General features: G+C 49.8%; 1 protein-coding gene across 6 annotated transcripts in view; it reads left to right on the top strand.

Annotated features, from left to right (window-relative positions):
* The window catches only part of ADAM23 (ADAM metallopeptidase domain 23), a 211,749-nt gene that overhangs the window by 29,345 nt on the left and 158,211 nt on the right, over positions 1-24,193 (top strand). For all 6 annotated transcript variants that reach the window (XR_014450838.1, XM_083154137.1, XM_083154138.1 and 3 more), the window contains exon 3: positions 22,517-22,593. Coding sequence is in view for 5 of the 6 variants with exons in the window: in XM_083154137.1 (XP_083010263.1) it covers positions 22,517-22,593 (77 nt within the window). In the remaining variant the exon portion in view is untranslated. The remainder of the gene's footprint in view (positions 1-22,516; positions 22,594-24,193) is intronic.

Genomic DNA, 24,193 nt, shown 5'->3' on the forward strand with positions numbered 1-24,193 from the left:
CTCCCCAGTTACAGCGTTTATCTCCCCAGTTACAGCATTCATCTCCCCAGTTACAGCATTCATCTCCCCAGTCACAGCATTCATCTCCCCAGTCACAGCGCGCATCTCCCCAGTCACAGCGCGCATCTCCCCAGTCACAGCGCGCATCTCCCCAGTCACAGCGCGCATCTCCCCAGTCACAGCGCTCATCTCCCCAGTTACAGCGTTCATCTCCCCAGTTACAGCATTCATCTCCCCAGTTACAGCATTCATCTCCCCAGTTACAGCATTCATCTCCCCAGTCACAGCGCGCATCTCCCCAGTCACAGCGCGCATCTCCCCAGTCACAGCATTCATCTCCCCAGTCACAGCATTCATCTCCCCAGTCACAGCATTCATCTCCCCAGTCACAGCGCGCATCTCCCCAGTCACAGCGCGCATCTCCCCAGTCACAGCGCTCATCTCCCCAGTCACAGCGCTCATCTCCCCAGTCACAGCGTTCATCTCCCCAGTTACAGCATTCATCTCCCCAGTTACAGCATTCATCTCCCCAGTCACAGCATTCATCTCCCCAGTCACAGCGCGCATCTCCCCAGTCACAGCGCGCATCTCCCCAGTCACAGCGCTCATCTCCCCAGTCACAGCGCTCATCTCCCCAGTTACAGCGTTCATCTCCCCAGTTACAGCGCTCATCCCCCTAGTTACAGCGTGCATGTCCCCAGTTACAGCGCTCATCTCCCCAGTTACAGCGCGCATGTCCCCAGTTACAGCGCTCATCTCCCCAGTTACAGCGCTCATCTCCCCAGTTACAGCGCTCATCCCCCTAGTTACAGCGTTCATCTCCCCAGTTACAGCGCTCATCTCCCCAGTTACAGCGCTCATCTCCCCAGTTACAGCGTTCATCTCCCCAGTTACAGCATTCATCTCCCCAGTTACAGCATTCATCTCCCCAGTTACAGCATTCATCTCCCCAGTCACAGCGCGCATCTCCCCAGTCACAGCGCGCATCTCCCCAGTCACAGCATTCATCTCCCCAGTCACAGCATTCATCTCCCCAGTCACAGCATTCATCTCCCCAGTCACAGCGCGCATCTCCCCAGTCACAGCGCGCATCTCCCCAGTCACAGCGCTCATCTCCCCAGTCACAGCGCTCATCTCCCCAGTCACAGCGTTCATCTCCCCAGTTACAGCATTCATCTCCCCAGTTACAGCATTCATCTCCCCAGTTACAGCATTCATCTCCCCAGTCACAGCGCGCATCTCCCCAGTCACAGCGCGCATCTCCCCAGTCACAGCGCTCATCTCCCCAGTCACAGCGCTCATCTCCCCAGTTACAGCGTTCATCTCCCCAGTTACAGCGCTCATCCCCCTAGTTACAGCGTGCATGTCCCCAGTTACAGCGCTCATCTCCCCAGTTACAGCGCGCATGTCCCCAGTTACAGCGCTCATCTCCCCAGTTACAGCGCTCATCTCCCCAGTTACAGCGCTCATCCCCCTAGTTACAGCGTTCATCTCCCCAGTTACAGCGCTCATCTCCCCAGTTACAGCGCTCATCTCCCCAGTTACAGCGTTCATCTCCCCAGTTACAGCGCTCATCCCCCTAGTTACAGCGTGCATGTCCCCAGTTACAGCGCTCATCTCCCCAGTTACAGCGCGCATGTCCCCAGTTACAGCGTTCATCTCCCCAGTTACAGCGTTCATCTCCCCAGTTACAGCGTTCATCTCCCCAGTTACAGCGTTCATCTCCCCAGTTACAGCGTTCATCTCCCCAGTCACAGCGTGCATCTCCCCAGTCACAGCGCTCATCTCCCCAGTCACAGCGCTCATCTCCCCAGTCACAGCGCTCATCTCCCCAGTCACAGCGCTCATCTCCCCAGTTACAGCGTTCATAGTAGTAGTAGTAGTACGTTTATTTATAAGGCGCCACAAAGTGTCCGCAGCGCCGTACATAGCAAACAAAAAAAAAAAAAAAACTACAAGGTAACGTACAGGGTGTGTAGAAAGATACAGTATAAATAGGGGTATAGCTGGTAGAACTAAAATCAGCATCAGTTCAGAAGTAGGTGTCAAAATAGTCAAGGAGACCGAAGATGAAGTAGAGGAAGGGAAGAACAGGACAGGAGCACAGGTGAGGTAATGAGGTAGGGTGAGTACATGAGGAAGGAGGGCCCTGCTCATAAGAGTTAACATACTAAAAATAGGTGGGTGGACGAACGAAATACAATAGGATAAGTAGGAACGGAGGGGAACGGAGGCAGGATAGGAGGATCAAAAGAGGTTAGGAGGAGGGATAGGCTAGTCGAAAAAAGTGGGTTTTGAGGGAGCGCTTGAAGGAGGTAAGGGAATCAGATAGCCTGATGGGTGGCGGGAGGTTGTTCCAGTGCAGGGGGGCAGCGCGAGAGAAATCTTGGACACGGGAGTGGGAGGAGGTGATTAGGTGAGAGGTCAGTCGGCGGTCAGCGATGGAGCGAAGAGGACGGGAGGGAGTGTGGATAGAGATCAGTGAAGAGAGGTAGGGAGCTGTGGAGGAGGAGAGAGCCTTGTAGGTGGTGGTGAGGAGTTTAAAGAGAACTCGGAAAGGAATGGGGAGCCAGTGAAGAGATAAACAGAGGGGGGAGGCGGAGGTAGAGCGGCGGGAGAGGAAGATGAGCCTAGCAGCAGCGTTAAGAATGGATTGGAGAGGTGCGAGGCGGGTGAGAGGTAGCCCAGAGAGAAGGATGTTGCAGTAGTCAAGGTTCATCTCCCCAGTTACAGCGCTCATCCCCCAGTTACAGCGTTTATCTCCCCAGTTACAGCGTTCATCTCCCCAGTTACAGCGCTCATCTCCCCAGTTACAGCGTTCATCTCCCCAGTCACAGCGTTCATCTCCCCAGTCACAGCGTTCATCTCCCCAGTCACAGCGTTCATCTCCCCAGTCACAGCGCTCATCTCCCCAGTTACAGCGCTCATCTCCCCAGTTACAGCGCTCATCTCCCCAGTTACAGCGCTCATCTCCCCAGTTACAGCGCTCATCTCCCCAGTTACAGCGCTCATCTCCCCAGTTACAGCACTCATCTCCCCAGTTACAGCGCTCATCTCCCCAGTTAGTGAGGGAGGTTTTATTATTTGTACATGTTCCATAAATCATACAGATAAGTTCAGCTATTGTAGATCGAACGCACCTCTGACTATGCACAGTACGTACGCGATCTGGCACAGTGCGACATAGTTGCATTTGGCACAAGAAAAATCTCTTCACTGCGTCCGACATCACCAGTGCGACGTAGAATATGACACTTAGACCGAGAGAAAGGGCCTAATTCAGACCTGATTGTTCATCTGCAAACTCACCCTAAAAACCGCCTGGGCACACTTTTTCCTGACACGCCCAGAAAATGGACAGTTACCACGCACAAACTCCGGCTTCTTGTCAGTGAAATTGCGAGGGGATTGCGATTAGATCCATAAAGTATTTTTACGCTATTTGGGCTCCATCGTACGCTCTACGATCCGGACACACGCGCAGTCATGCGATAATCTAATGGATTGCAAATTTGTACAACAGCGATCAAATTTGAATCAGGCCCATTGTATACAGAAGATATATTATTTCCTTATTTCCCTTATATAGTCTACCTTGGCTATATAACGCTCACCAGACTTTAATAAAATGCTGCCACATTGCGATAACCGTGTTGGAATTGTGTTTGCGCTGGTAAATATTATAGCCCCCAGGAAATTGTCTCACAGCGTAGGCTAATCGGTGGTAACAGCTGCATGGGTGTAATAAATGGCTGTCACCCTGGGCAGTATGCGCTAAATTTACTATCATTCAAGTACATCCGAGTTCTCGGACGTAAAATGCATCTCGGTAATTTACTAAACACAAAACCCGGCAGAGTTAGTTCAGATCGACATAAAAATCTGAACACACATGTACTGTACGACTCAATGCACCGTCGGCCAGTCTCCACGGGACTTTCCATAGACACCACTACAACACGGGAATTTACCAAGATTCGTTTCTACAAACTCTGTTGTGACTTCATCTGGAAATGCACTATTCAACTAGACCGCCCTTTGGCTGGGGTTTGTTGGGGAAGCGTGCACAGGATTCAGTATTGAATCCTGGCGGTCGGCATCCCGGCGTTCAGAATCCCGACGCCGGAATCCCGACAGCCGAAATGCCGACAAGGGGGGGACGTGGATCGTCCCCCCTTGCAGGCTCGCTGTGCTCGCCACGCAGCGGGCCCGGTGCCTCTCTACGCTCGGCACACTAATTTATTCTCCCTCCAGGGGTGTCGTGGACACCCACGGAGGGAGAATGTGTCGGGATTCCGGCGTCGGGATTCTGAACGCCGGGATCCCGACCGCCGGGATTGTAACTGCATCACCGTGCACAGATTAGTCAGATTAGTGCTGTGTAAAAGTGAATGGAAAAAGTTAAATATATGCAAAACAATCTGCACGGAGTCTCCCTTCCTAAGTGTGACCAGCCCCGGGCTCTCTGAGCCAGTCCTAGTTCTAAAAATACAGGGGAAAAATCGTGCCAGGTTCCCCTTTAAATTTACTTCCAAGGGGAGATTTAATTTGAAAAAATGAAAAGTGAAACTGTTGCCATGTAAAATTACAGGCCCCAGCAAGTCTCCCCTGTATGTTGGTAATTAGAGAACCACAAGTACCAGCATGCAGGACATTAGATGGCCTGCTGGTACTTTTTAGTTCCACCAGTAAAAAAATATTACAGTAAAGACACCATGAAAGAATAACTTTAATAAAACTTACACAATCCAGCCACACTCACATAAAACAGATATAGCCGTGGTTATCATTGCTGCGATATGGCCGTCCTTGCCAGTTTGGTGCATCAAATTCACACCTGTGGCTCAGACTTGCTACACTGCACCATCACCAATCCATTTGTTTCTCTGAGACGCAGGAGTAAAATAGACACAGATGCGTGGGGACAGGGCCACCAAAAGCCACAGATATGTGATTGTCGCAGCCACGATGAGCATTGCTGTAATGACACTTACACAGACTTAACTAAATCTCCTGTAGCTGTTCATGTCCTCTTCTCCAGTAGAAAAGTAACATACTCACCCAATCCAGTAGAGATCGGTCCTCTACGGTCCGTGTAGGCATCCGAGGGGTTAAAAAAAAACACAAGGCGATCCAGACGCACATAACATAATCCATGTGTATACTCATGGATTCACTTGACATCCGTCACTTGGGGACCCACCAGCCAAACATGGAGTGCCACATAGTAACACTTTATTGTGCTGTACTGTCATTCTCCTCCTGCCCACACTTCTCATTGGAAAAATAAACCCCATAGAAGTCTATGGGCGGGAACCAGTGGTTTACAGAAAAACCACAAGGTTAATTGAGGGTAACTACAAGATTGAATACATGAATCTAGCCAACACGCGAGCTTGGTACAATACCAGAATATAATAAAAAATAAAAAATGCCACCATGTTCGTTTGTAACCAGCTGAGTTTAAATCTGGCTGAAACACAAATCTATGTCAATTTACCCTGAAGTTTCTCAATTGCATGGGGAGCACGCGGCTGGCTAGCACAGTCACCATGGCTACCGGAAGTGAGTGCGGTGTTGATCTGCTGGTTAAGTGAGCAGGGTCCTTCGCACACATACAAAACATATTCATTTCAGTTTTAGTCCACAATACGCAATTCTATATGCGCCTCGCGTGTATCAGTCACATGATCCGGATCTTCAATACTTTTCTCCATAAAATAATTTCCTTTTTGACAGATATTGTATTCCGACAGTCGTCTGATCTGACAGCACATAGACAGTTGGTATTCAATGTATCGAGTGTCAGAAAGTACGCACATTGTCAAAAACGGTTGCAGATTTTTGGAAAACAGCCGTGAATTCAGCATTCTGCGTCCGTTTCCGACAAAACAGATTCAACTTTAAAAAAGTCAGATCTGACGCCCTCCAATGCTGTCTTTAACAGCAGCATTCAATCGGTGAGTGACCCAGCTCGAGTCTATAACCAGCGCCAGACTTTGATTTTCTATTTCATCTATAGAATTAGTGCACTGTACAGCAACCTGAGGTCCAGATGGTAAAGACCACTACATTTTACTGCTTGTGAGCCCTCGAGTCATGGGCAAAGCTTATAGCCCTCCATGTCATGTCTGTCTTAGAGGATGCACAGACCGGAGAAGTGACTGCAAGCAGGCACCGGATGTGTACAAGCAGGCACATTTCTGTCACCGAGCAGTCACAGTACTACAGCTTGTGTCCCGGTATAGCAGCATTGTTTAATATAACTTGTAGTGAATTAGGAAGTTGCGGGAGAACTGGTCATACCCCTGCATCTTATCACTCCTGTGACAAACTAAGGTGGAGATCATCGATAAACGGGACCTAATTTCACAGTAATATCTAGAGTTTAAGTCCTGACAGGTTCCTGTCATCAAGCAAATTAACTGGAGTCAATAGTGTCCATATTTAGGTAAGGCATCCAGGCACAGGCCGGAGATCTAAGAGGGTTTGGAGACAATGTTGGTCATGTTTCTAAAGATGGACCCTAGGTCATCCAGGGAGTATTCCTCTTTTTGACCAGCTGTTCTGGGCCTTCTGTCCCTTGCACAGTCATAGCTGGAGAGGAAGGTGGAATTGGCCGGTCACAGAATTAGGAATAAGCTGAATTGTATCGTTGTCCCAGAGCAGCTGATTTCCCCATCATGTGACCTCTACAGTTCTTGTAATACCTGTAATGTGGTCTGCGGGGGGGTCTCGGTCACCTCCTGGGAGCCTGCTTCTCCCCTGCAGCCGGGACAGCTCAGCGTAGCTGTCCCCGGTGCCTCCTCCCCCCCTTCAGCTGGAAGGACGTCCAGCTGAATTGCTAGGGGGAGGAAGGGCTTACCTTCCGGGGTCCAGGAGGACCTGTAAGAAGGTAAGCCCATGGGAGGAGGGGTTGGCAGGGTTGCGGCGGGCGGCGAAAAGAAGCCCATAGGCTTCTATAGAGTATCGCCACCCAAAGGTGGCGATACCCTGCCCGGCGATATCGGTGCGGCCGGGTAATAGTACATAGGAAAATGCGGTAAAACAGGGGTTTTACCGCATTTTCCCCTTAGTACATCCCACCCTAAGGGAAATGTAAAACAGCTGATTAGATAAAGCCGTCACTTTCTCGTTATTACGGATCAGCCGCCGTCACTTTCTCGTTATTACGGAGCAGCTGCGTCACTTTCCCGTTATTACGGAGCATCCGCTGACACTTTCCCGTTATTACGGAGCAGCTGCCGTCACTTTCCCGTTATTACGGAGCAGCCGCCGTCACTTTCCCGTTATTACGGATCAGCCGCTGTCACTTTCCCGTTATTACGGAGCAGCAGCCGTCACTTTCCCGTTATTACGGAGCAGCAGCCGTCACTTTCCCGTTATTACGGAGCAGCTGCCGTCACTTTCCCGTTATTACGGATCAGCCGCTGTCACTTTCCCGTTATTACGGATCAGCCGCTGTCACTTTCCCGTTATTACGGAGCAGCTGCCGTCACTTTCCCGTTATTACGGAGCAGCTGCCGTCACTTTCCCGTTATTACGGAGCAGCCGCTGACACTTTCCCGTTATTACGGAGCAGCCGCTGACAATTTCCCGTTATTACGGAGCAGCTGCCGTCACTTTCCCGTTATTACGGAGCAGCAGCCGTCACTTTCCCGTTATTACGGAGCAGCCGCTGACACTTTCCCGTTATTACGGAGCAGCCGCTGACACTTTCCCGTTATTACGGAGCAGCCGCTGACACTTTCCCGTTATTACGGAGCAGCCGCCGCCACTTTCCCGTTATTGGCATTATAAGGAGTGTGGCTCAGCGCAGAATCCTCCCTGGACAATAAGCCCCTTCGAGTGGAGCAAGCGAGGGTGTCCCTTATTCGAGTATGGATCATTATGTCGACACAAGTAGGTTGACATGACAACGGTCGACTTGCATATGATCGACAGTATATATATTTTTTGGGGTGTCATTGTAAGTGGACATGGACACCGTATCCATGGGCGGGTCCCCTCGTTGTCCCCTCGGCCCACTTATCATCGCTCTATGCCCACTTGCACCCCGTCCCCTCGGCACTGACCGCTGTTCGGGCCTGATTCAGCATTGTTAGCAAAGCTATAAAGCCCACAAATGGGCAGTACCATGCTGCGCTGCAGGGGGTAGATGTAACATATATAGAGGGTGGGGGAGTGTCCTTTACCCTTCGCAATCCGCGTCCACTGAGATGAGAGAAGTCCAGAAATATCACGTCTGCCTTTTACTTGCAATGACCTTTTGTCCATGTTGACCTTGTGGTGTCGACCTATTGAGTGTCTACCTATCCCCTGCATACCCACCCCGGCATGCATGGGCCCCATGTAGGAATTCCTGGGCATGTAGTCGGTGTATCAGGGTTCTCCGCACTAGTGACATTGGGGTGCACTGCATGGTGGGGTGCACTGCATGGTGGGGTGCACTGCATGGTGGGGTGCACTGCATGGTGGGGTGCACTGCATGGCGGGGTACACTGCATGGCGGGGTACACTGCATGGCGGGGTGCACTGCATGGTGGGGTACACTGCATTGTGGGGTGCACTGCATGGTGGGGTACACTGCATGGCGGGGTGCACTGCATGGTGGGGTACACTGCATTGTGGGGTGCACTGCATGGTGGGGTACACTGCATGGTGGGGTACACTTCATTGTGGGGTGCACTGCATGGTGGGGTACACTGCATGGTGGGGTGCACTGCATGGTGGGGTACACTGCATGGTGGGGTGCACTTCATTGTGGGGTGCACTGCATGGTGGGGTACACTGCATGGTGGGGTGCACTGCATTATGGGGTAGACTGCATGGTGGGGTGCACTGCATGGTGGGGTACACTGCATTATGGGGTAGACTGCATGGTGGGGTACACTGCATTATGGGGTAGACTGCATGGTGGGGTAGACTGCATGGTGGGGTGCACTGCATTATGGGGTACACTGCATTATGGGGTAGACTGCATGGTGGGGTGCACTGCATTGTGGGGTGCACTGCATTATGGGGTGCACTGCATGGTGGGGTACACTGCATTGTGGGGTGCACTGCATGGTGGGGTGCACTGCATGGTGGGGTACACTGCATGGTGGGGTACACTGCATGGTGGGGTACGTAGAAGTCTCTTTCCCTCCCTCTCTCATTACTTACAATCATTTATCGCGGATTATAGACGCGTCATCCAATGACAGGACATTGTGTAGCAGCTGCAGAAGGCTCCTGATCATGTGATAACATCCCATCATCTTATTGCAGATATACAGTATATATCGCTGATTCTGAGCCCCCCCCCCCCCCCCCCTCAAATTCTCTTCTGCTTAATCGCTATAAGGAATGCAGGATAAGTGTGTGTGTGTGTGTGTGTGTGTGTACACAGTTGTGCTGATAAGTTTCCATGCCCTAGCAGCAGAATGTGTGATTTTCTGGCCATTTGTCAGAGAATATGAATGATAACTCACAAACTTTTCTGTCACTCATGGTTATTGGTTGGGTGAATCCATTTATTGTCAGACATCTGTGTTTACTCTTTTTACATCCTAATGACAACAGAAACTACCCAAATGACCCTTATCAAAAGTTTACATACCCCAGTTCTTAATACCGTGTATTGCCCCCTTTAACATCAGTGACCGCTTGAAGTCTTTTGTGGTAGTTGTGGATGAGGCTCTTTATTTTCTCCGATGGTAAAGCCGCTCATTCTTCTTGGCAAAAAGCCTCCAGTTCCTGTCAATTCTTGGGCTGTCTTGCATGAACTGCATGTTGGAGATCTCCCCAGCGTGGCTCCATGATACTGAGGTCAGGAGACTGAGATGGCCACTCCAGAACCTTCACTTTATTCTGCTGTAGCCGATGACAGGTCGACTTGGCCTTGTGTTTTCGATCATTGTCATGTTGGAAGTCCAAGTACGTCCCATGCGCAGCTTCCGGGCTGATGAGGGCAAATTGTCCTCCAGTATTTTCTGATCACATGCTGCACTTATATTGCCATAAATTTTGACCAAGTTTCCAGTGCCTTTGTAGCTCACACATCCCCAAAACATCAGCGATCCACCTCCATGTATCACAGTAGGAACGGTGTACCTGTCTTCATAGGCCTTGTTGACTCCTCTCCAAATGTAACGTTTATGGTTGTGGCCAAAAAGTTCGATTTTGGTCTCATGACTCCAAATAACTTTGTTCTAGAAGTTTTGTGGTTTGTCTCTGTGCTGTTTGGAGTATTGTAAGCAGGATGCTTTGTGGCATTTGCGTAGTAATGGCTTTCTTCTGGTGACTCGACCACGCAGCCCATTTTCTTCAAATGCCTCCTTATTGTGCATCTTGAAACAACCACAACACTTTTTTCAGAGCCCTGTATTTCAGCTGAAGTAATTTGTGGATTTTTCTTTGCATCCCGAACAATTTTCCTGCAGTTGTGGCTGAAATATTTGTTGGTCTCCCTGAATGTGATTTGGTTTTCACAGAATCCCTCATTTTCCACTTCTTATTTAGAGTTTGAACACTGCTGATTGCCATTCTCAATTGCTTCAATATCTTTTTATATCCCTTTCCTGTTTTATACAGTTCAATTACCTTTTCCCGCAGATCCTTTGACAATTCTTTTGCTTTCCCCATGACTCAGAATCCAGACACGTTAGTGCAGCACTGGATGAAAGATGCAAGGGTCTTTCAGGAGACCAGAACTCACTGACCTTTTATACACACACACTGATTACAACTTATCAGCACAACTGTATATACAGTATATGTGTGTGTGTGTGTGTACAGTCCAGGGTGTACGTACTCTCAATGGGGTTTATTCTAGTTCATTCTTTCTGACAAAATCCTTCTTAGATGGACAAAACCATGTGCACTGCAGGGGGGCAGATGTAACATGTGCAGAGAGAATTAGATTTGGGTGAGTTATTTTGTTTCTGTGCAGGGTAAATACTGACTGCATGATTTTACACTGCAATATAGATCTCACTTTGAAGAAAAACCCCACCCAAATCTAATTCTCTCTGCACAAGTTACATCTGCCCCACCCGCAGTGCACATGGTTTTGTCCATCTAAGAAGGATTTTGTCAGAAAGAATGGACTAGAATAACCCCCCATAGGACCCACAATAGACGGGTGCTCCATCAGATACATCCAATATCCAAAGCTTAACAGAATGGGCAACCACCAAAGCAACGGAATATTCACAGGTCACATAGTACAGTACTTTGTGCGCTGTGAATAAACAGTTGTATGTGTGTGTGTGTGTGTATGTATGTATGTGTATATGTATATATATATATATATCTATATATATATATATATATATATATATATAATCAGCACTCACCAGACTTCTTAGTAGTGTCAGCAACCAGCTTCATGTACTTATCAGAGTCTGCCGACGTTTCGGTCCAGGACCTTTCTCAAGGCAGTGTGGCTTGTCAAATCAATCACCAAAAGTAATCCAATGGGTAAAGGTGAGGGAACTGGGGCGCTGTGTGTGTATGTACTGACGGTCTCAGTGTGGCTGCTGTGTATGTACTGACGGTCTCAGTGTGGGTGCTGTGTATGTATGTACTGACGGTCTCAGTGTGGGTGCTGTGTATGTATGTACTGACGGTCTCAGTGTGGGTGCTGTGTATGTACTGACGGTCTCAGTGTGGGCGCTGTGTATGTACTGACGGTCTCAGTGTGGGCGCTGTGTATGTACTGACGGTCTCAGTGTGGGCGCTGTATATGTACTGACGGTCTCAGTGTGGGTGCTGTGTATGTATGTACTGACGGTCTCAGTGTGGGTGCTGTGTATGTATGTACTGACGGTCTCAGTGTGGGTGCTGTGTATGTACTGACGGTCTCAGTGTGGGCACTGTGTATGTACTGACGGTCTCAGTGTGGGTGCTGTGTATGTATGTACTGACGGTCTCAGTGTGGGTGCTGTGTGTGTATGTATGTACTGACGGTCTCAGTGTGGGTGCTGTGTGTGTATGTATGTACTGACAGTCTCAGTGTGGGTGCTGTGTATGTATGTACTGACGGTCTCAGTGTGGGTGCTGTGTATGTACTGACGGTCTCAGTGTGGGTGCTGTGTATGTATGTACTGACGGTCTCAGTGTGGGTGCTGTGTATGTACTGACGGTCTCAGTGTGGGCACTGTGTATGTACTGACGGTCTCAGTGTGGGTGCTGTGTATGTATGTACTGACGGTCTCAGTGTGGGTGCTGTGTGTGTATGTATGTACTGACGGTCTCAGTGTGGGTGCTGTGTGTGTATGTATGTACTGACGGTCTCAGTGTGGGTGCTGTGTGTGTATGTATGTACTGACAGTCTCAGTGTGGGTGCTGTGTATGTATGTACTGACGGTCTCAGTGTGGGTGCTGTGTATGTACTGACGGTCTCAGTGTGGGTGCTGTGTATGTATGTACTGACGGTCTCAGTGTGGGTGCTGTGTATGTACTGACGGTCTCAGTGTGGGTGCTGTGTATGTATGTACTGACGGTCTCAGTGTGGGTGCTGTGTATGTACTGACGGTCTCAGTGTGGGTGCTGTGTATGTATGTACTGACGGTCTCAGTGTGGGTGCTGTGTATGTATGTACTGACGGTCTCAGTGTGGGTGCTGTGTGTGTATGTACTGACGGTCTCAGTGTGGGTGCTGTGTGTGTATGTACTGACGGTCTCAGTGTGGGTGCTGTGTGTGTATGTACTGACGGTCTCAGTGTGGGTGCTGTGTATGTATGTACTGACGGTCTCAGTGTGGGTGCTGTGTATGTATGTACTGACGGTCTCAGTGTGGGCGCTGTGTATGTATGTACTGACGGTCTCAGTGTGGGTGCTGTGTGTGTATGTACTGACGGTCTCAGTGTGGGTGCTGTGTGTGTATGTACTGACGGTCTCAGTGTGGGTGCTGTGTATGTATGTACTGACGGTCTCAGTGTGGGTGCTGTGTATGTACTGACGGTCTCAGTGTGGGTGCTGTGTATGTACTGACGGTCTCAGTGTGGGTGCTGTGTATGTATGTACTGACGGTCTCAGTGTGGGTGCTGTGTATGTATGTACTGACGGTCTCAGTGTGGGTGCTGTGTATGTATGTACTGACGGTCTCAGTGTGGGTGCTGTGTATGTATGTACTGACGGTCTCAGTGTGGGCGCTGTGTATGTATGTACTGACGGTCTCAGTGTGGGTGCTGTGTGTGTATGTACTGACGGTCTCAGTGTGGGTGCTGTGTGTGTATGTACTGACGGTCTCAGTGTGGGTGCTGTGTATGTATGTACTGACGGTCTCAGTGTGGGTGCTGTGTATGTACTGACGGTCTCAGTGTGGGTGCTGTGTATGTACTGACGGTCTCAGTGTGGGTGCTGTTTATGTATGTACTGACGGTCTCAGTGTGGGTGCTGTGTATGTATGTACTGACGGTCTCAGTGTGGGTGCTGTGTATGTATGTACTGACGGTCTCAGTGTGGGTGCTGTGTATGTATGTACTGACGGTCTCAGTGTGGGCGCTGTGTGTGTATGTACTGACGGTCTCAGTGTGGGTGCTGTGTGTGTATGTACTGACGGTCTCAGTGTGGGTGCTGTGTGTGTATGTACTGACGGTCTCAGTGTGGGTGCTGTGTATGTATGTACTGACGGTCTCAGTGTGGGTGCTGTGTATGTATGTACTGACGGTCTCAGTGTGGGCACTGTGTATGTACTGACGGTCTCAGTGTGGGTGCTGTGTATGTATGTACTGACGGTCTCAGTGTGGGTGCTGTGTATGTATGTACTGACGGTCTCAGTGTGGGTGCTGTGTGTGTCTGTACTGACGGTCTCAGTGTGGGTGCTGTGTGTGTATGTACTGACGGTCTCAGTGTGGGTGCTGTGTGTGTATGTACTGACGGTCTCAGTGTGGGTGCTGTGTATGTATGTACTGACGGTCTCAGTGTGGGTGCTGTGTATGTACTGACGGTCTCAGTGTGGGTGCTGTGTATGTACTGACGGTCTCAGTGTGGGTGCTGTTTATGTATGTACTGACGGTCTCAGTGTGGGTGCTGTGTATGTATGTACTGACGGTCTCAGTGTGGGTGCTGTGTATGTATGTACTGACGGTCTCAGTGTGGGTGCTGTGTATGTATGTACTGACGGTCTCAGTGTGGGCGCTGTGTGTGTATGTACTGACGGTCTCAGTGTGGGTGCTGTGTGTGTATGTACTGACGGTCTCAGTGTGGGTGCTGTGTGTGTATGTACTGACGGTCTCAGTGTGGGTGCTGTGTATGTATGTACTGACGGTCTCAGTGTGGGTGCTGTGTATGTATGTACTGACGGTCTCAGTGTGGGTGCTGTGTATGTATGTACTGACGGTCTCAGTGTGGGTGCTGTGTATGTATGTACTGACGGTCTCAGTGTGGGCGCTGTGTGTGTATGTACTGACGGTCTCAGTGTGGGTGCTGTGTGTGTATGTACTGACGGTCTCAGTGTGGGTGCTGTGTGTGTATGTACTGACGGTCTCAGTGTGGGTGCTGTGTATGTATGTACTGACGGTCTCAGTGTGGGTGCTGTGTATGTATGTACTGACGGTCTCAGTGTGGGCACTGTGTATGTACTGACGGTCTCAGTGTGGGTGCTGTGTATGTATGTACTGACGGTCTCAGTGTGGGTGCTGTGTATGTATGTACTGACGGTCTCAGTGTGGGTGCTGTGTGTGTCTGTACTGACGGTCTCAGTGTGGGTGCTGTGTGTGTCTGTACTGACGGTCTCAGTGTGGGTGCTGTGTATGTATGTACTGACGGTCTCAGTGTGGGTGCTGTGTATGTATGTACTGACGGTCTCAGTGTGGGTGCTGTGTATGTATGTACTGACGGTCTCAGTGTGGGTGCTGTGTATGTATGTACTGACGGTCTCAGTGTGGGCGCTGTGTATGTACTGACGGTCTCAGTGTGGGCGCTGTGTATGTACTGACGGTCTCAGTGTGGGTGCTGTGTATGTACTGACGGTCTCAGTGTGGGTGCTGTGTATGTACTGACGGTCTCAGTGTGGGCGCTGTGTATGTACTGACGGTCTCAGTGTGGGCGCTGTGTATGTACTGACGGTCTCAGTGTGGGTGCTGTGTATGTATGTACTGATGGTCTCAGTGTGGGTGCTGTGTATGTATGTACTGACGGTCTCAGTGTGGGTGCTCTGTGTGTATGTACTGACGGTCTCAGTGTGGGCGCTGTGTGTGTATGTACTGACGGTCTCAGTGTGGGTGCTGTGTGTGTATGTATGTACTGACGGTCTCAGTGTGGGCGCTGTGTGTGTATGTACTGATGGTCTCAGTGTGGGCGCTGTGTATGTATGTACTGATGGTCTCAGTGTGGGCACTGTGTGTGTATGTACTGACGGTCTCAGTGTGGGCGCTGTGTGTGTATGTACTGACGGTCTCAGTGTGGGCACTGTGTGTGTATGTACTGGGAGCTGTGTGGAAGGAATAGAACAAATGACAAATTCTGTGCATGAATTAAATTGACAAATAATTTCCAGGGAATTGTCTGATTCCAAGGTAACGTGAAGGTCTCCCCGCGCATGGCTTCAGCTGCTAGCGCTGCACAATCCGCTTCCTCTGACCTTCAGCGCGTCTCACTCACTGTCATCTGCACACGGTCTCCAACATACACATATAACATACACATGTAACATACACATATAACATACTAGGGTTACCACCTAGTCCCTTTAATTCCGGACACATGTTAATTACACAGGTTCTGTGGCAGTTTAAAATCAGGTGAAGTGGAGTCTTGAAGTCAGCCAGCCACAGAACCTGTGTAATTAATATGTGTCCGGAATTAAAGGGACTAGGTGGTAACCCTATAACATACACATGTAACATACACATGTAACATACACATGTAACATACACATGTAACATACACATATGACATACACATATAACATACACATATTACATACACATATAACATACACATATTACATACACATATAACATACACATATAACATACAACATACACATAACATACACACATAGCATACACATATAACATACACATATTACATACACATATTACATACACATATAACATACACACATAGCATACACACATAACATACACATATAACATACACATATAACATACACATATAACATACACATATAACATACACATATAGCATACACACATAACATACACATATAACATACACATATAACATACACATATAACATTCACACATAACATACATATATAACATACAACATACACATATAACATACACACATAGCATACACACATAGCATACACACATAACATACACATATAACATACACATATAACATACACATATAACATACAACATACACACATAACATACACACATAACATACACACATAACATACACATATAACATACACATATAACATACACATATTACATACACATATTACATGCACATATAACATACACACATAGCATACACATATAAAATACACATATAACATACAACATACACACATAACATACAACATAGCATACACATATTACATACACATATTACATACACATATAACCAGGGCTATTTTTGTGCAGGCTCCAGCAGGAACTGTGGCCATTATTCTAGTTCACTCTTTCTGACAAAATATTTCTTAGATGGACAAAACCATGTGCACTGCAGGTGAGGCAGGTGTAAAACCCCACCCAAATCTAATTATCTCTGCACAAGTAACACCTGCCTCACCTGCAGTGCATATGGTTTTGTCCATCTAAGAAATATTTTGTCAGAAAGAGTGAACTAGAATAAGGGCCTCAGTTCCTGCTGGAGCCTGCACAAAAATAGCCCTGCATATAACATACAACATACACATATAACATACACATACAACATAACATACACATACAACATACACATACAGCATACACATATGACATACACATACAACATACACATACAGCATACACATACGACATATAATGTACACATATAACACACACATATTACACAGACATATTACACACACATATAACACACACATATTACACACACATATAACACACACATATAACACACACATATACTGTATATTTTACTATTTTGTGACACCTTGATAACTGTGGGCCTGATTCAGACTCACTCTTTGGGCTGCGCATTCAGAACCCCAGCAATTATTGAAGGACCGCGCATGCTCATGGTAGAGCACATCCGCCCCCCCCCCCCCTACTAACGAAGTCAGCAATGGCGAGTTGATTGACAGGCCCCAGATGTCTGGGGGCGTAACGCCCTGTAAGAAGCAGGCGTTGCCCGTCCGTTGGGCGGGAGGGCGCTGAGGCAGCCTCTTCCCTGTGGTGTTGGAACAGGGCAAATCCATTGGAGGGTGAGTTATTCCGGATGGATTCCCCCCTGTGGGCACCAATGCCGCCATGGGCAGAACTTCTTGTGTGTGGGGCGCTGTAGTGCAGCATTTACCTGCTGGGCTCCGAACATTTGCAGCCCATTGAGCAGGTCTGAATCGGACCCTATGCGGCTGATTCAGTGTTGTCGCAAACCAGATGGCACGAGGTAAACGCGGTGACATCTCTTCTTCTGTGTGGTCAATCACAATGCCACCAAGCCTGTGTCCGGGGATTAACTGCATCAGCAGTCTCTTGTTGCCCCCGCCAGCAGTCTCTTGTTGCCCCCGCCAGCAGTCTCTTGTTGCCCCCGCTAGCAGTCTCTTTTTGCCCCCGCTAGCAGTCTCTTTTTTCCCCCGCCAGCAGTCTCTTGTTGCCCCCGCCAGCAGTCTCTTGTTGCCCCCACCAGCAGTCTCTTGTTGCCCCCGCCAGCAGTCTCTTGTTGCCCCCGCCAGCAGTCTCTTGTTGCCCCCGCTAGCAGTCTCTTGTTGCCCCATCCGTCAGCAGTCTCCTGTTGCCCCCGCCAGCAGTCTCCTGTTGCCCCCGCCAGCAGTCTCCTGTTGCCCCCGCCAGCAGTCTCCTGTTGCCCGCCAGCAGTCTCCTGTTTCCCCCGCCAGCAGTCTCCTGTTGCCCCCGCCAGCAGTCTCCTGTTGCCCCCGCCAGCAGTCTCCTGTTGCCCCCGCCAGCAGTCTCCTGTTGCCCCCCCGCCAGCAGTCTCCTGTTGCCCCCCGCCAGCAGTCTCCTGTTGCCCCCCGCCAGCAGTCTCCTGTTGCCCCCGCCAGCAGTCTCTTGTTGCCCCCGCCAGCAGTCTCTTGTTGCCCCCAGCCAGCAGTCTTCTGTTGCCCCATTTGCCAGCAGTCTTCTGTTGCCCCATTTGCCAGCAGTCTCTTGTTGCCCCCGCCAGCAGTCTCCTGTTGCCCCCAGCCAGCAGTCTCCTGTTGCCCCCAGCCAGCAGTCTCCTGTTGCCCCCAGCCAGCAGTCTCTTTTTGCCCCATTTGTCAGTAGTCTCTTGTTGCCCCCGCCAGCAGTGTCTTGTTGCCCCCAGCCAGCAGTCTCCTGTTTCCCTTGCGAGCAGTCTCCTGTTGTCCCCGCCAGCAGTCTCCTGTTGCCCCCACCAGCAGTCTCCTGTTGCCCCTCGCCAGCAGTCTCATATTGCCCCCGCCAGCAGTCTCTTGTTGCCCCCAGCCAGCAGTCTCTTGTTGCCCCCAGCCAGCAGTCTCTTGTTGCCCCATTTGTCAGTAGTCTCTTGTTGCCCCATTTGTCAGTAGTCTCTTGTTGCCCCCGCCAGCAGTGTCTTGTTGCCCCCAGCCAGCAGTCTCCTGTTTCCCTTGCGAGCAGTCTCCTGTTTCCCCCGCCAGCAGTCTCCTGTTTCCCCCGCCAGCAGTCTCCTGTTGCCCCCAGCCAGCAGTCTCCTGTTGCCCCCCGCCAGCAGTCTCCTGTTGCCCCCCGCCAGCAGTCTCTTGTTGCCCCCGCCAGCAGTCTCATATTGCCCCCGCCAGCAGTCTCCTGTTGCCCCCCGCCAGCAGTCTCTTGTTGCCCCCGCCAGCAGTCTCTTGTTGCCCCCGCCAGCAGTCTCTTGTTGCCCCCGCCAGCAGTCTCTTGTTGCCCCCAGCCAGCAGTCTCTTGTTGCCCCCAGCCAGCAGTCTCCTGTTTCCCTTGCGAGCAGTCTCCTGTTTCCCTTGCGAGCAGTCTCCTGTTTCCCTTGCGAGCAGTCTCCTGTTTCCCTTGCGAGCAGTCTCCTGTTGCCCCCCGCCAGCAGTCTCATATTGCCCCCCGCCAGCAGTCTCATATTGCCCCCTCCAGCAGTCTCCTATTGCCACCGCCAGCAGTCTCCTGTTGCCCCCTGCCAGCAGTCTCTTGTTGCCCCATTTGTCAGTAGTCTCTTGTTGCCCCCACCAGCAGTGTCTTGTTGCCCCCAGCCAGCAGTCTCCTGTTTCCCTTGCGAGCAGTCTCCTGTTTCCCCCGCCAGCAGTCTCCTTTTCCCCCCGCCAGCAGTCTCCTGTTGCCCCCAGCCAGCAGTCTCCTGTTGCCCCCAGCCAGCAGTCTCTTGTTGCCCCCGCCAGCAGTCTCCTGTTGCCCCCCGCCAGCAGTCTCCTGTTGCCCCCCACCAGCAGTCTCTTGTTGCCCCCAGCCAGCAGTCTCTTGTTTCCCTTGCGAGCAGTCTCCTGTTTCCCTTGCGAGCAGTCTCCTGTTTCCCTTGCGAGCAGTCTCCTGTTTCCCCCGCCAGCAGTCTCATATTGCCCCCCGCCAGCAGTCTCATATTGCCACCGCCAGCAGTCTCTTGTTGCCCCCGCCAGCAGTCTCTTGTTGCCCCCAGCCAGCAGTCTCTTGTTGCCCCCAGCCAGCAGTCTCTTGTTGCCCCATTTGTGAGCAGTCTCCTGATGCCCCATATTCCTGGTTGCAGTTCTCAGTGTGTCAGGGCTGCTCTGTTCCTCCTGATGTACAGAACATTATTGTGGCCGACACGAGCTGCGTCTGACTGATATGTTGGGATGATTATATACTGGACATTGATGCACTGAGCTGGTTACCTTCTAACTTTACATTACAAAAATGACATAGTCGGAAAAAAACAACAACCTGAAGTGACACCAATTATCATTTTATTGGGAGTATAGCCCCACGCACACTAGACGGGCGCTGCCGCTGGCCACGCGAGATAGTGTCTACACAATGATCGATACCGGTTACTGATATTGTTCAGTGATGTCACTTGTGGGCGCTGAACATGCAGGTCGTTGTAGCCAAAACTGACCTACACTTTTTTTAAAACAATATCGTCGTGAATCGTGATTTATTATCTGTCATCTCGATGCTTAAAATGCAAATCGTGGCGAATTGTGTTTATAACCCCTGTGGATGACCAGTTAATGCAATTTCAGGTCTGCAGCAGCCAATCTGTGGGGAGATCTCGTTTTCAGGGATTATAGTACAGGTTGTGTTTTTCTGTGGTCACAGCTGCCCTGTAAGGAGACATCCAGCCTCAGAGAGAGTGTTTTACAGCCAGGTAACAGAACCTGGGTCACTGCAAAGCCAGAAACGGGTCTCTGATGTGTGTCTGGGGGAGAGACGGGCGGGCTCCCAGGCAAACGGCTCCGGTCCAGGTTTTCAGACCTGCCACAGGGGAAAGAGGCCTGATTGCAGGGAAAGAGATTTGAACCTTGTCCAGTTTGAGGCTCAGGGCGCTGATGTTTATATGAAGCCTTGTTTGCTGTGAGTGGATTTGTGGCTTGTATACCATTAAGTACATGCTCAAATACCGTAAAATGCCTGCCATGTCCTCTCTGAATGGCGAACCGGTAACTATATATATATATATATATATATATATATATATATATGTAGTAGTGAGCCCGCTCAAAGCAAAAGCTTCGAAAGCTGCTACCTTCTGTGTTTGTGCATGTGTGAGAAAGAGATGTAGTTTCACTCTCTGCCAGCAGATGGCAGTGTTTCGGAGACTCACGGACACTAGACATAGGAGGAACGTCTGGCTAGGAAGATCAGCCTCGCAGCTGCACTTACAATGGGTTGCAGTGGGGAGAGTCTGTTCTTGGGAAGACCAGTTAGGAGGCTATTACAATAATCAATGCGGGATGTAATGAGTGCATGGATAAGAGGTTTAGTAGTGTTTATTATACCAAGGGAGACATTTACTAGAGGTGTATTCTACTTCACATGTGATGTTGCTATGGGCAACCAATCAGAATCTACTTCTCATTTACTTAGCACCCTCTAGACCAGGGCAGGGCAACACCGGCCCTCCAGATGTTAATGAACTACACATCCCAGGATGTTTTGCATTAGTTTTGCTATGTGGCCATGCTCAAACTGATGCAAGGCATGCTGGGATGTGTAGTTCATCAACATCTGGAGGGGCGGTGTTGCCCAGCCCTGCTTTAGATGATAGTAGACAGGATCTGATTGGTTGCCCATAGCAACATCACATGTGAAGTAGAATACACCTCTTAGTTAATGTCCCCTTAGTATAATAAACACTACTAAATCTCTTATCCGTGCACTCATTACATCCCGCATTGATTATTGCAATAACTGCTGCTATATTAGTGTTCCTTCTAGGAACCAAATGAGGCAGGGCGCTGGAGGGGCGGACCAGGCACGCCGACGTCACTAGAGGGGGCGTGCCTGGTCCGCCGACGTCACTACAGGAGGCGTGCCCGGGCCGCCGCGTCACTACAGGAGGCGTGCCCGGGCCGCCGCGTCACTACAGGAGGCGTGCCCGGGCCGCCGCGTCACTACAGGAGGCGTGCCCGGGCCGCCGCGTCACTACAGGAGGCGTGCCCGGGCCGCCGCGTCACTACAGGAGGCGCGCTGAAGGGGGCTTGCCCGGCCATGACTACGTCACTGAGCTGCCGGGACGTAGCCATGGCTGGGCAAGCCCCCTTCAGCTATGCGACGGCCCGGGCACTCTGGCGGGACAGACTGCAGGCTGATTTAGTGTGGCGCTGCTAGAGGGGCAGGGCACATTTTGTCCTTTAAAAATCGGGCAGGGCACAGCGCCCCGCTAAAACAGCCTAGCGGGAACACTATATATATACACTGTAAATACATAAAGTGATTCAGTTCCCCCTTTCCATCCTTTCTTGTCCGTGCCCGGCCCTGGGCGGCTACCACTAGTTACACAGCCGCGGTGACTGACGTTTTGATGCGATGTGTGATAATAAAATGTCTTCATTTGTAATTTGGAAACATTCTCGGCGGCGCCAGGTAACGTAAGTAATCTTCCTTTCTAGGCGCTGCGCCACCAGCGGGGAACCTGAGAGCTGCTGGCTTTGACCTATCTCATGCTTTGAACTTTGCAACTTGAGTCCCATCGCGATAATCTAAGTCTTTCCCTCGCTGTACTCTGTCTGGTGTCCTGGAGAAGGGAGCAGCACTATCATATCAAAGCTCACGGGACACAGGGCAGCCATCCATAGACACAGGGCCCCTACAGAAGTGTCAGCTCTGCTGGCAACTCAATAAACAAGAGCTGTTCAAGGACAATGTATGCAGAGTTGTGTTGTGCTATACAGGGCCCAGTCTGGTGGCTGAGTGGTATATAGTCTTTTATATGTAATATACTGTACATAGCACCCTAACCCCCCTCACCCTAGCGGCGCACACCATTCGTATGATAATAATTACTGTGTCTTCTTCTCTCGCAGGCGGTGCATCTTGCCCAGGCCAGTTTCCAGATAGAGGCTTTTGGTTCCAAGTTTATCTTAGACCTTTCACTGAACAAGTAAGTTTTTTAATACATTAGTAAAGGTCATTTGTAATGAATCTGCTACAGTATGTGAGCATATGTCAGTGGCCTCCCGGTAACTCCGCGCATAGACTACTAGTACCCCAACCAATGACTCCTGGGAGAACATTATTATATACCCAAAACAGTCAGTCGCTGTCATTAATTAGGGGGAAATAAAACCGCTCTCAAACTTAAAGAGCAAGTAAAGCCACAATTACACAATGATACACAATGATACCGGCTGTTACTGTGCACAATATTACATAAATGTGACCGTTTATAAGCCACAAATAAGCCTGCCATGTTTTATTTCACTGCGGTGCCACAAATTGTCAGGTCGGCAGCCTGGCAAACTTGCCTTGAAGAAAAGTACTTTGCTGATTGGTTTATACACCGTTATGATGTCACAGCAACTCAAATGAATGCAGTCCCATCTTTATGATCTGCATTAGAACCTGTTAGTACATAGTCTTATAGATGTGGAAGGGTGTCAGTGGGTAGGAATTACTTTGATGTTTAACACCGGTGTTGGCTGCTGCGTTCTTTGTGTGCATGTGTGATCACCCTTACACGCATGTGCACTAGCCCTGGTGAGTCGGATTCGGCAGTGCTAATATTTACTGTCACGGAAGTAGAGGTGATGGGGATCACAGGTACAGGTGATCTTTGGATCCGCTGTCTTCGCATCGGAGCAATGTTGAATCTGGGATTTAAGGGGTTATTCAGGTTGGTTTGCAAAAGCAAACTCCTTCTTTAATGTCCCAAACCATGCTGCACTGCAGGGGGGCAGATGTAACATGTGCAGAGAGAGTTAGATTTGGGTGAGTTATTTTGTGTCTGTGCAGAGTAAATACTGACTGCTTTATTCTTACACTGAAACACACCTCATCCAAATGTAACTCTCTGCACATGTTACATCTGCCCCACCTACAGTGCACATGGTTTTGTCCATTAAAGAAGGAGTTTGCTCTTGCAAACCAACCTGAATCACCCCCTTAGTAACTACCTTTGCAACTTGCAGCGAGTTGGATACTAAATTAGCACTATGGTAATTATGTTTGTTACACCTGTTTTTTTTCAATGTAAGATGTGCGCAGCTTATTTATTTATTTATATGTACGATTCAGCAAATAATCCCTCTGCTGCTGGGTCCGACATGGGTCCATAGTGTCCTAATTAGCAGGGTTCTGGAATCCGAGCAGGAGAACAGGATCCGCTCCTCCTCTTTCGCTGCTGCACAGTTCTGCTGACTGCATCAGCTCCTCGCACTCTCCTGTTTCAGCATTTTTCAGCAGGAAAATGATTCAGCAAAATTGGATATTTATCCCCAGAATAGTGCTGGAGAGGAACCGAGAATTACGCTGACGTTTAATAACGGGACGATAAATGACACTTTGGGAAAGGGTCAGGCCTGGAGAACCATCACCAAACCGGCCTGGGCTGAGTAAATAGTGGCCCAGCATTAACATTCCCCGGTACGTTCTCCCTGAACCCGTCTAAATTTATTTATTATGGGTCAGGGAACACTTAGCGCACAATGAATTCCTGATTCTGCGAGTCCAGTACACATACGGAGCCCCCCCCCCTACCCTCG

The sequence above is a fragment of the Crinia signifera genome, chromosome 7 (genome assembly GCF_055691185.1).
Source record: "Crinia signifera chromosome 7, ASM5569118v1, whole genome shotgun sequence".
In the NCBI taxonomy this organism is placed as follows: Eukaryota; Metazoa; Chordata; class Amphibia; order Anura; family Myobatrachidae; genus Crinia; species Crinia signifera.